Source organism: Cystoisospora suis (assembly GCF_002600585.1).
Source record: "Cystoisospora suis strain Wien I chromosome Unknown contig_675, whole genome shotgun sequence".
NCBI classification, from domain to species: domain Eukaryota; phylum Apicomplexa; class Conoidasida; order Eucoccidiorida; family Sarcocystidae; genus Cystoisospora; species Cystoisospora suis.
Genome location: NW_027153476.1, coordinates 40,011 through 50,916, shown reverse-complemented (window position 1 = coordinate 50,916; position 10,906 = coordinate 40,011). Strand labels below are relative to the sequence as shown.

At 42.3% G+C, this 10,906-nt stretch overlaps 2 protein-coding genes across 2 annotated transcripts in view; one reads left to right on the top strand and one right to left on the bottom strand.

Annotated features, from left to right (window-relative positions):
- The window catches only part of CSUI_001699 (uncharacterized protein), a 7,055-nt gene extending 5,569 nt beyond the window's left edge, over positions 1–1,486 (bottom strand). Inside the window, exon 1 of the mRNA XM_068061904.1 lies at positions 27–1,486. Coding sequence (XP_067926122.1) covers positions 27–977 — 951 coding nt within the window. The 5' untranslated portion in view covers positions 978–1,486. The remainder of the gene's footprint in view (positions 1–26) is intronic.
- Positions 1,487–1,522: 36 nt separating this feature from the next.
- On the top strand, positions 1,523–10,860 carry CSUI_001698 (uncharacterized protein). Its single transcript, XM_068061903.1, has 7 exons — positions 1,523–3,215; positions 3,677–4,096; positions 4,557–4,625; positions 4,917–6,496; positions 7,357–7,457; positions 8,312–8,801; positions 9,776–10,860. Exons 1-4 carry the CDS (start codon positions 3,129–3,131, stop codon positions 5,931–5,933), a joined length of 1,593 nt encoding a protein of 530 aa, XP_067926121.1. The 5' UTR covers positions 1,523–3,128; the 3' UTR covers positions 5,934–6,496; positions 7,357–7,457; positions 8,312–8,801; positions 9,776–10,860.
- The last annotated feature ends 46 nt before the right edge of the window (positions 10,861–10,906 follow it).

Genomic DNA, 10,906 nt, shown 5'->3' with positions numbered 1-10,906 from the left:
AATCTTCTTCTTTCTCTTCTCCACACTTTCAAGGAAGGAGAAAGATAGTCGATAAAGCCCCAGATTCTTCTTTCTCCTAGAAGAAGACAGAGAAGAATACATAACGTAAGGAAAGTAACAATGCCAAGAAGAATAAGGTGACTCCAGTAGGAAAAGGACGAAAGACGGGGAGGAGGCGGAGATGTAGAGAAGAGAAGCTTTACACGGGGCCGAGGCTTGCGGGGTGAAGAAGAGTTAGGAGAAGTACCTTGTTGCGTTTCCCGAGAGGATGAAGAAGAAGAAGAGAAAGAGGGAAGATAAGGAAAGGGAGAAGAAGAAGAGAGAGGAAGTTGGCCGAGGCTTTTTGGGAGAGAGAAAGAAGAAGAAGAAAGAGAGGAAGGAAGGTCTGGGGGTGTCTTTGCCCTCTCCTTCTCTTGTAGTTCTCCGTTGGTGCCAACGACATTGAAGAGAGATAAGAAAGAAGAAGAAAAGAGGAGAGGAGAAGAGAATGAAGAGGTGAAAGAAGTGGAATGGGGAAGGAAGGTTGCTAGGGGAAGGGGGGAGAAGAAGGAGGAAGGAGAAGAAGAAAAAGATGAGAGATATAGAGAGGTAGAGGAGGAGGAGGGGGAGAACAGGAACGGCTGTGAGAGCAAGAGGGATACTGCAGAGAAGAGAGAAGAAGAAAAAGAAAAGAAGAAAGAGAGGGAAGAAGGTAAGGATGAAGAGAATAGGGAGAAGGAGGGTGGAGAAAAGAAAGATGGAGAGAAGTCATAAGGACGATGACGCGTCGTACTTCTGAGAAGGAGAAGAAAGAGAATGAGAGAAGATCTAGGAGATGAAGATAAGAGAAAGTTGATCAAAAGAAGATAGAAAATGGAGAAGGAACAAAAGTAAGATGGTCCCCCCCTCTTATCTGCAAAGAATTTTCTTCCGTGTTTCTTCTTCCTCTTCTCCTCCTTGTCTTCTTCCTGTCTATCGTAACAGTCGTGACTCGCCATTACGATAGAGGTAATAGAAAGAAAGAAGAAAAGACCTTTCGAAAGAAGAAAAGAGGGGAGCGAGGGGAGGAGCTATTCATTCTCTTTCTTCTCCGTGAAAGAATCTCTCATAAGGATGGAGGAGAGAAGGGCAGCAGAGAGAAGGACAGCTCAGAAGAACTTGCTTTCTCTCTGGACGACACACCGCCATAGAGAGTGTGAGAGAGAATGAGAGAAAAGAGAAGAGGAAGAAGAAAAGAAGGATGAAAAAGACTTTCTTCTGGAAAGAAAGAAGAATCCACAGTAGATGAAGAAGAGAGGGAAACGACAGAAAAGGATAAATTTCACGGTCGACTTCAGTTCTCGCTCTTCTACTTATTGAAGGGAGAGGAGACACATCTATCTGTCGATCCGCTACAACTCTCTCTTTTATCTCTCCCGTGCATGAATACGAGACGAGAATAGCAGACATCCAAGAGAAGAAAGAGAAGAGAAGCCGAGGAGCAAAATTCAGGTTAGTCTGTTCTGCGTGGCTGATAAAGATGAGAAAAATGACTACTCGAATTGAGGTGTACATACACCTCAAAAGCTTGAATGACGTGTCGCTACACTAGAAGCACAATGCAAGACAAGGCGAAAGTTGCGGCAGCTTCATGACTCACTAGCCTTGCATGTTTTCTTCTCAAGCCAACTTCTCAATTCATAAGAATCTTGTTTCTTTCCCAAGTATTCTTATCTCCCTCTTTTCGACTTCTTTCCTCTTCTGTTTTCTTCTTCACCCTTCTTACTCGAGAAGGAATGGATAGCTGTTCTCTCTCCCCTCTCTATTCTTCAATCAAGCGTGCTAAGCTAAGACTTTCTTCAACTTTCGTCAGCGGCGAGGCATCGTAAGGCAAGGAGGTGTTGCCCTCTTCTTTGAGTTTTAAAAGAAGAAGAAGAAGAGAAGGCTTTGACTAGGACAGCTTTCTTCTTTCTCTTCTACTTCACGTAGTATTGTTGCAGTCTACCCAACAGATTTCGAGGCGTCGCCCTGTGAGCTCGCCACACGAACCTCCGAAATTTCTTTCTTGTCTTGGAGCGCTTCCTTTTTCTCTTCACCTTCTCTCTCCTTTTCATTTCTCCTCTCCAGGAATCTTCTCTCTCAGTTTCTATCTTCTCTTTCTCTCACGTACGTCTTTCCTTCTTTCTCGGAGCCATAAGGGAAGAGGAGAGCCCGTTGACTTTCACGATGGGTAGGATAGAGGAATAAGAAAAGAAGATTTCGAGACGAAGTAGATGAAGGCGGTTTTCTTCAGGGAGGAAAAGAAGGAAAAGAAAGAGAAGATTGTTCTTTTCATGGAGTGAAGAGGCGAAAGCATGCTCCGTCAGGTCAATGTTGCTGAGGTGTATGTACACCCCCCCGCCTCGCCTGTGAATGACTCCGATTTCTTCTTGTTCTCTCGATGTGATCTCTCTCCGATTTTAACCTATCTTTTTCTTCTCCTTCTCCTCCTCCCTTTCTTCTTCATTTCTCCCTTCTATCCTGTCAACCACCACTCTCCATCGTGGATGGAAATGCCCCGTCTTTCCAGGGTGTAGATCTCCTCTCCTCCTCTTTTAATTGGACCTCTTCTCCCTCCCTTCCTGTGTCGCATAGATGTCTATAAGCTCTTCTTCTTTGCGCTTGTACATCTCCTACTTTCATTCCCCGTCTCTCTTCACTTTCTCTCTTTCTTTTCTCCGTGACTCCCTCTCTACCTAGACATTTTTTCTTCCTTCTTTACATGTCTGTCTCTATGACTCTCCTTCTTTCTCACGATACCCCACGATCAATCAGTCTGTTAATCTCTCTACCAGGAAAAAGGTAGACGAAGAAGAAGATCGCATAGGACAGATTATGCTGAAGAGAGAGAGGGCGCGAATGCAAAATGAGACAAGGAGAGGGAGAAAGAGAAGAAGATGAAGAATATGGGAGGAAGAAAGGTTCTTCTCCTGTCTATACACATGCAGATCAGAGAGCTGAATTAGGTTCCTACTTAGCTCCTCATTCGCCTTCTCCCCCTAAGAATTTATTTTCTTTTGGAAACTTCTCAAGACGAAAGAGAGGTGAAGAAATCCTCTCTATCTTCATTCGGTTTCTCATCTAGATTCGTTGATTCTTCTGAAGAAAATTCATCCTATCTACACACAAAGATGTCGGGTGTACATACACCTTCACCTCCCCCGCCTCCGCCTCCGCCTCCTCTTCCTTCTTCTTCTTTGCATTCTCATCAGCAAGAGGTAAAAAGACTCAAACTTTGCTTTGCTTCTTTCTTCTTTTTTCTCCTTCTATGGAGACGATCAAGTGAAGGCTTCTTTTCTTTCTTTTCCGTCCAAAGAGAAGATTTCTTGTCTTTCTTTCATGATGTGTATAAAGGAGTAGACGTGACTACTCAAACACTTATCTTTTGCATGCATGATAGACATCCATATTTAGACATGAATACATCGATGCTGATACACGGCTAGATCGATTTTGATACGTCGGTATATAGATAGATTGATAGATATTCATACATGGATAGATAGATAGATAGATATTCATACATGGGTAGATAGCTATTGATACAGGGATAGATAGATATTTATGTATACGTGCAAGCATGTGTTGATATACATTTATACACTCTAGTTCATATGCATACATCCATCCCCATGCCCGTGCCATGTGTTGCTTTATCTTTCTTCTCTTTTCTTTTCAGAATGTTTCGGCCCCTCATTCAACCTCTCTCCCTTCTTCTCCTGGCGGAAATCCTTCGCAATCCTTTTCTCCCCGTCTCCCTAACGTCCATCCTTTCAAAGACAGTGTAGCTTCTCCAGAAAAGGCTTCTTTCTCAACTTCTTTCCTTGCTTCTCCTGAGCTAGGTCTTCATTCTTCGCTTCCTAGAGACGGAGAAGCGTCTCTATCTTCTTCCTCTTCTACAGATATGTCGTCAAGAGAGAAGAGACATCATGGCGGCACCGATCGAAATCGAGAAAGAGAAGAAGAAGAAGAACAAGAGGGAGAAGAAGAGGAAGGAGTAGGGGGGATGAAAAGAGAGTTGAAAATTCAGGTGGCCGAATTTCTATTAAAGAGAAGATTTCAGAGTGCTGTTAGACTGGCTTCGGAAGCCCTCCAGCAGGTAACGTCTCTGACAGGGGAGGAAGGCTATCTTTCTATACATCTATCTATACATATGTGTGTATAAATATGTGCTTCTATATGTGAGTTTAGATGCTTTTCTCTCGTAGACAACGTCTCTACCGATCGATCTGTCTATGTAGATGTCATAGGAGAAACGTATAGTCGTTTTCCATCTATGTGGGTAGCTTACGATGAAAAGAAAAGAGTTTTCTTCACTTTCGACCAGTCTCTCGTTGTGTAGCTGCATGCAGGACGTCCCGAGGTGTACATACACTCCAAGATCCCATGGACTGTCGCTCTCCATGCATTTTCGGTCCTAGGCGTTCTTCTTCTTATCTTACGTCAAAGGATGCTACGCTTCAAGTGCAGAACATACAGGAAGGCTTTACTCTTTCTGTCTTTCTTCTTTCTTTCTTTCTGATCCTTTTCTTTCTTACCTTTTGCTTTCTTTCTTTCAGACAGGCATTTCTCGTCAGGAGATTCTTCAGTGGGTGACAGTCAAAATTTTTGCTCTCCTTGCTGTCAAGGTATGTACAGACAACCTAGACAACTTTCTTTCCTCTTTCTTTCTCACTCTTTCTTTCTTCCCTTCTTTCTTTCTTTCTTCGGCTAAGAAGCGTCGCATTCATGGTCGCAGGCGTTTATACTTTTCAAAAGTCTTTCTTCCTTGTTCAGGTGCTGTGGGACTAGGGTTCTCCTATCGACCTCGACCTTCTCTCCTCTCCTCTCCTCTTTCTCTGTCTAATCTTCCACATCATGGCAGATATCCTTTCTTTCGTTCTTTCTTTCTTATTTCTTTCTTATCTCTTTCTCAACAGGATGGTGTAGGTATAGCTAATACAATAGAGAGTCTTCCTTATCCGCTTTCTTCCTCTTACTGGAAGTCTGGATCTTCTCCTTCTTCTGAAGAGTCAAGAAAGCCTTTCGTTGAGAAATCTTTCTCTTCTCGAGACATTCTTCAACAGAGATCTTCATCTTCTTCGTCATCCTCTACTTCCATGATTCCGTTTTGTCTCCGTCTTCTCCTTGCATGCGCTCCAAGTGTATGTACACCCCAATCGCCCGGTGCTTTAGATTCGATGTATTCCATTCTGAACTTCACACAACGAGAATTAGATCGATACTGTCATCCAAGTCGATGCTCCTGTCCTCCTTGTAAGAATCCTAGAGGGTTGAGGCATAGAAGTCCTTCCACATCTTCGCCCACTTTGCCGTCTTTCCTAAGAAATGCTCTCCGTACGTCTCTTCTCTCAAATCCTCCATGTAAACCTACTCCTCGGCCGACTTGTTCTTCTTCTTCTCCTCCTGCTGGAGTATCTTCACAATTCTCTTCCTCTCTTTTCCTTGGAGACTGTCCAGTCAGCTCTTCAACTCCTTCCGAACATTCTCTTCTTAGAGAATGCGATAAAAGACCTCTCTCTTCTCCCTCGCCTGAAGTGTCGATGCAAACAACGAACGCTACGTCTTCTTTGAGTGCTCGTGAGGAACAATGTTCTTCTTCTTCTCCTTCTTCAGCATCGACGTTTCAATCGACGCGTCTGAATGAGAAAGGAGAGAAAGGAAATGGCGAAACGACAGAAGAGAGGAAGAATGGTGTGGTGACAGATGGAGCACAGCAACAGGAAGAAGAAGAAGAGAAAGAAAAACATAAGAGAGAAGAAGAAGAAAGAAAGATGGCGTTGCATGCATTATGGCTGGAAAGACTCACAACTGTCTCATTTCTTACAGCTGAAGTTCTTGTGGCTAGAGGCTATCCACAGGTCAATACACCGTCTGAACTATCGCATTCTTCTTCTTTCTCTTCTCCTTTCACATCGTATCCTCTTCCATACTGACAATTCTTCTCTATCTTATCTATCCTATTCCCACATATATCTCTAGGTGTACGTGGCTTATATAGAAATATATACATCGATATATATATATATATGTAGGAGTATGTATACTTGTGTATAGAGAGTATTGGGAGTATGTAGATACGTTTCGAGGAGTGTGCTTGCGGTTCGGGAAGGCTTCAGAGTCTCGTGAAGTGTCTATACACCTCAGACGACTGCTTCCCATGAGGTCGCTCGCCTGCTTTTCTATTCCTCCAGACATCTCTATGTACATTCATAAATATTCAGCAGGTATGTTTTAAGGTGCGACGTCTCGGTCGTAGCCATCTGTTTCGCCTTGCAGTGAAAGAGAGGAATGTCTCTTAGACAAAGCGTCTTTCTCTGTCTCGTATTTCCTTCTTTCTTTCGTATCTCTTCCTTCCTTTCATTCTTGCTTGCTTATTTTTGATCAAAATTTCTCGTTGCAGGATGCTTTAGACTTACTTCAGACTGAAGTTTTGCCGAGGCGGCGACACGTGCATCATCTCCCTACGATATCGCTCATAGGAAGGATTGCCTTACGAGTAAAACAGGCACATACTCACACACATGCATATACCTACAGTACATATATATATATAGATATATACATATCTATGTGTGTATATGTATATCTATATCTTTCTGTGTAGATAGATGTATATCTAATGTACGATTACAGAAGAGAGTGGGGAGGCCGAAGTGTCTGTTTTGAGGTGAATGTGAAGAATGCCCTGATAGAGGGAGATCGGGAAGGAGAAACTATTAGGCTGCCTGCTTCTTAGTATTGCTCTTCAGAGAGTTCAATTCGATACTTTTTCATTCCTTCTTCTCTAGACGCACCCTCTCCGTCTTTCTTTCTCTCTCTTTCTTATGTATGTATGTATATGGCTCTGTAGAAAGGAGAATGCTACGGGATATTTCAGTGTAAGAGAGAGCTTCAGCTTTCTGTTGGCTAAAGATCTTTCCCTCTTGTCTTATTCTTCTTCTTTTCATGGTTGAGAAGAAGGATTCTCTGTCTAGAATGGATGTTGTAAATAAAAGAAGAGAAGAGGTCTTTCTAGGTCGTCTATCTTCACGTTGGTTCTATCTCGTCACCATCCATACATCTCCGTGTTCTATCCTCTCAACCTCTCTCATCTGAAACGTTTCTTTCTTTCTTTCTTTCTTTCTTCCTTCTCTCATTCCTTGTTTCTCGTCACATCTTCATGGTCATTGTCTTGCTTCTCTTTCTCTCCCTCCCTCTGTCTGTCTGTATCTTCTTTTCTTCGTCTTCTTCTCTCTCCAGGGACGGAGCGTGAGCGATGGTTTATGTGAGGAAGAGAAGGTGTGCTTCTATTGCAGTTATGCCTGCGTCCTTCACGTATTGATGGAGAGCTGCATGCGCATGCACGTGTGCATGCAGATTGGATGTATCGATTTAGCTGAGGAATGCTTCGAATACGTCGAGTGTTGTGGAGCAGCTAGCCAAAGCAACTTCAATCGAATCATCACACATACGAATAAGTAAGTGAAGAGAAGAAAGAAGGAGAAAAAGAAGAGAGAGATAGAAAGAAAGAAAGGGGGACAGGAAAGAAGATTCAAGAGATGTCAAGATTGTGTATCTTTCAGTTAGTTGAAGAGATCGACAAGAGAAGTAAGGCCACCGCTTCAAAAGAAGAGATGGAGAGTCATGGATTACTCCTCTCTCTCTTTTTTAGGGTGTGTAAATATCTTGATAGACAACCGAGAAGTACACATTGAGAAAAGCTGTATAGTCTATCTAAATTTCTGTTCGCCTAGATCTCTGAATGTGTATCCATGTATAAGACCAATGGATGGATTCTAGAAGAGAGAGAGCTTTTCTTTCATACAGCTTTGTGCTTCTTCTTCTTTTTCGTCTCTTTGCTTTCTTCTTTTTCTTTCTTGAAGGCAGTTCTCTCCATTATCGCCTGCTTCCGTGTCCGCCCTATAAGACTCATTCCACTTTTTCATCTACACGTATACATACTCTTCATAGATATCTTGAATCCTCATATACATCTATATATGTGTATGTGCATGTATACATGTATGTGTGCCCCCTACCTATGGTTCATGCATTTCCTTTGGTAGTAATTCTTTTTCCGCTTCCACTCATAGGTCGATCGCTCAATACCTGTGTATAGAAATACGTCTGATTAATACGGGTTTGCATGCGCTCCATCACAGTCTTCAGCAGATATCCACCAAGAATTCGCTACTTTCTTTCTCGTTCTTCTCTTCGTTCTCTCAAGCTCACCTTTTCGTTCTTTCTTAACTTTCCTTCTTTCTTTCTTTCTTATCTCTATTCTTTACTTCTTTCTTTCTGTCTTGTATTTTTCTTTCTTTCTTTCTTTCAGTGGTATGTTAGCCTTGTTGAGTAGAAATTCCCCAGGTGGCAGGGCGGAGTTCGAGCGAGCCCATCATCTAGCTGAAGAACGAGAAGAAGACAACAGGACACGCTTACCGAATTCTTCGTCTCTCCTTGACTTTTCTTCTTCCTCCTCCTCCTCCTCATCCTCATCTCCTCTCCATGGTGATCCCGTGTCAGCGTCTCAAATGACCTCCTCAGATACTCAAGAAAGAAGAAAGAGAGAAGAAAGTAGACAAGCAAGAAGAGGGGGAGAAGAAGAACAAGAAAGCGACGAAAGGCCCCTTCCTCATTCTTCTTCTTCTTCTTTATCACATCGGTCTTGTCAGAGCCCTGAGAGATGGATTACAAACTTGGAGGGTTTTTCCTATCCAACGACCTTAGCTGTGACTTCGTCAAATCATGCGGTTGCGTCTCTGTATGATAAGAATCTCTATGAGGCTACTCTCGCTCTAGAATCCGCTATGGAACGTCAGTCGGTAAGAAGAATGAAGAGGAAGGAAAGAGAGAGTACGAAGAAAGTAAGAAAGAAAGCTAAAGAGAACGAAGAAGATACCGAAAGAGAAGAAAGAAGGAGAAAAGAAGAGAGATCGATTGAGAATTGAATGGTTTGCAGGGAAAGGCGTCAGAGAGATCAAGATAGATGGAGAGAGAGATAGACGTACATAGATACAGACAGATCTGGAGAAAGATATACATCTCTTTAGATAGATGTATTGGGAAAGATGCGAAGACATAGATAGATAGATAGATATGAGTAGACTTGCAGATGACGTAGATCGATACAGAGAGGGAAAAACGCTTAGTCGTATACGAGGGGGACAAGGATCCGATGTAGCACTGTATGTACGGGGCAGAAGAAGGAGAGAGAGAGAAGAGAGATGGTCTATAGTTTTGTTGTATTATTCTGCTTGGTAGGAGATACACACAGTCTTCTTTCACGAACAAACGAGGTGCCAGACGATTCGCCATGCAGTGCAATGCTCTGTGCTTTTCTACACAGAAAGTATACACCTTTATCTAGCTAGCTTCAATTTCTGTATCTATCTGTCTGTGGAATCCATCTATCTTAAGTCTGTTCAGCAGTAACCTATCTATCTGTAACTTAACTATCTGAAAGCTTACAGAGTGGATACTCTCTATTCACACACGACGTGGAGAGAGAGAGAGAGGAGAGACGTGGGAGTTGTATGTATGTGCATCAGCTGCTGCCAACAGCTAGCTACTTGAGGTGTATGTACACTTGATTCTCACTTAAGCTTGGGGTTCTTCTACATTGACCAAAAAGAGAAGGAGTTTGTCGAGACATAGGACCCTGTTGCTACTTCGTGGATGTCTTGACCTTCTTTTTCTTTCTTTCTCACTCTTTCTTTCTCACTCTTTCTTTCTTTCCATCACTCCGTCGATTCTNNTCTTTCTTTTTTTTTTCTTTCTTTGGTGTTCTTTCTTGCAGGAGGAATCTTTGTTTGTGGGGGGTGTGAGTAATCTACTCACGTTATATGAGTTTTCCTTCAACAGACAGACGTGTTTAACATATCTATCAAATCTCATTTTCACAGCTGTACCTGAGGATAAAGAGCTTGCCGATCTAGTAGCTCTGCCCTCCTAAAAATAAGGCGACTCTCCCCCTCTTCTTCGTCATCTCTCCCTCTCTCTCAGCTCTACCTATCATTACTCATCTATCTATCTATCTACGTATTGATTGGGTATACTATCTATCTGTCTGATTAAACATGCGTATTGATACTCGATATCAATCCCTCTATGTATATATGTGTGCCTATACATACATGTTGAAACACTCTATATATGTATATATATATATGTCTACTATATAGAATCATGTAAAATGCTCGGATGTAATTCTATATATATATATATATATATCAGTGTATGTCTGTTTTGCGAGGAAGCTTGTTTTGCTTGAATGTGTGAGAGGCTTCAATCCGGAGGAGAGAAGAAGACGAAGAGATCTCTCTCTTTTGTTTTATCTTTCAAAGGAGAAGAAGCCATGCGCCTGTGTGGCAACTAACTCATACATGCGCACGTGTATATTCAAGGTGATATGAGACTGCTGTAGGCGGTGAAGAAGAAGTAGTCAAGATACTCTTCTACCTGAGGAACCATTTCTAAAAGAGCCTGATAGAAAATGTTTACTTGTCTATTTTTCTTCTCATAGAAACCCTATTCTCTCTCTCTCTCTCTGCCTATCTGTCTATATATAGACAAGATCGATTTGTGTACTATATCCTTTCTTCTCTATATCTATCTGTACGCTGGCTTCCTTCTCGAGTTTGAGAGGGAGGAGATTCTTCTCCTTCTCCCGTTTTCTTCTTCTTCTTCCTCTGTTACTATTTGACTTACCAGATACACAACACATACATTCATACATGTCTTGCAAGTCACAACTCACGACCCCTCCCTGTGTCGGGCATATCAGAGAGAAGAATAAGAAGCACAAGAATAAGAAAGTCTTTGATACGACATTCTCAAGGCTTCTTCATCTCCCATCGTAGCCATGGCCTTTCGTACCTCGGCTGAAGCTTCGTTCACGTGTCACGTGTATATATATATATATGCCTTA

Excerpts from the sequence above, each read along its gene's own strand:
- CSUI_001698 (XM_068061903.1), top strand. The coding sequence starts at position 3,129 with ATGTCGGGTGTACATACACCTTCACCTCCCCCGCCTCCGCCTCCGCCT. Across the intron at positions 3,216-3,676 it reads TGCATTCTCATCAGCAAGAG|AATGTTTCGGCCCCTCATTC; the intron begins GTAAAAAGACTC and ends TTTTCTTTTCAG. Across the intron at positions 4,097-4,556 it reads CTTCGGAAGCCCTCCAGCAG|ACAGGCATTTCTCGTCAGGA; the intron begins GTAACGTCTCTG and ends TCTTTCTTTCAG.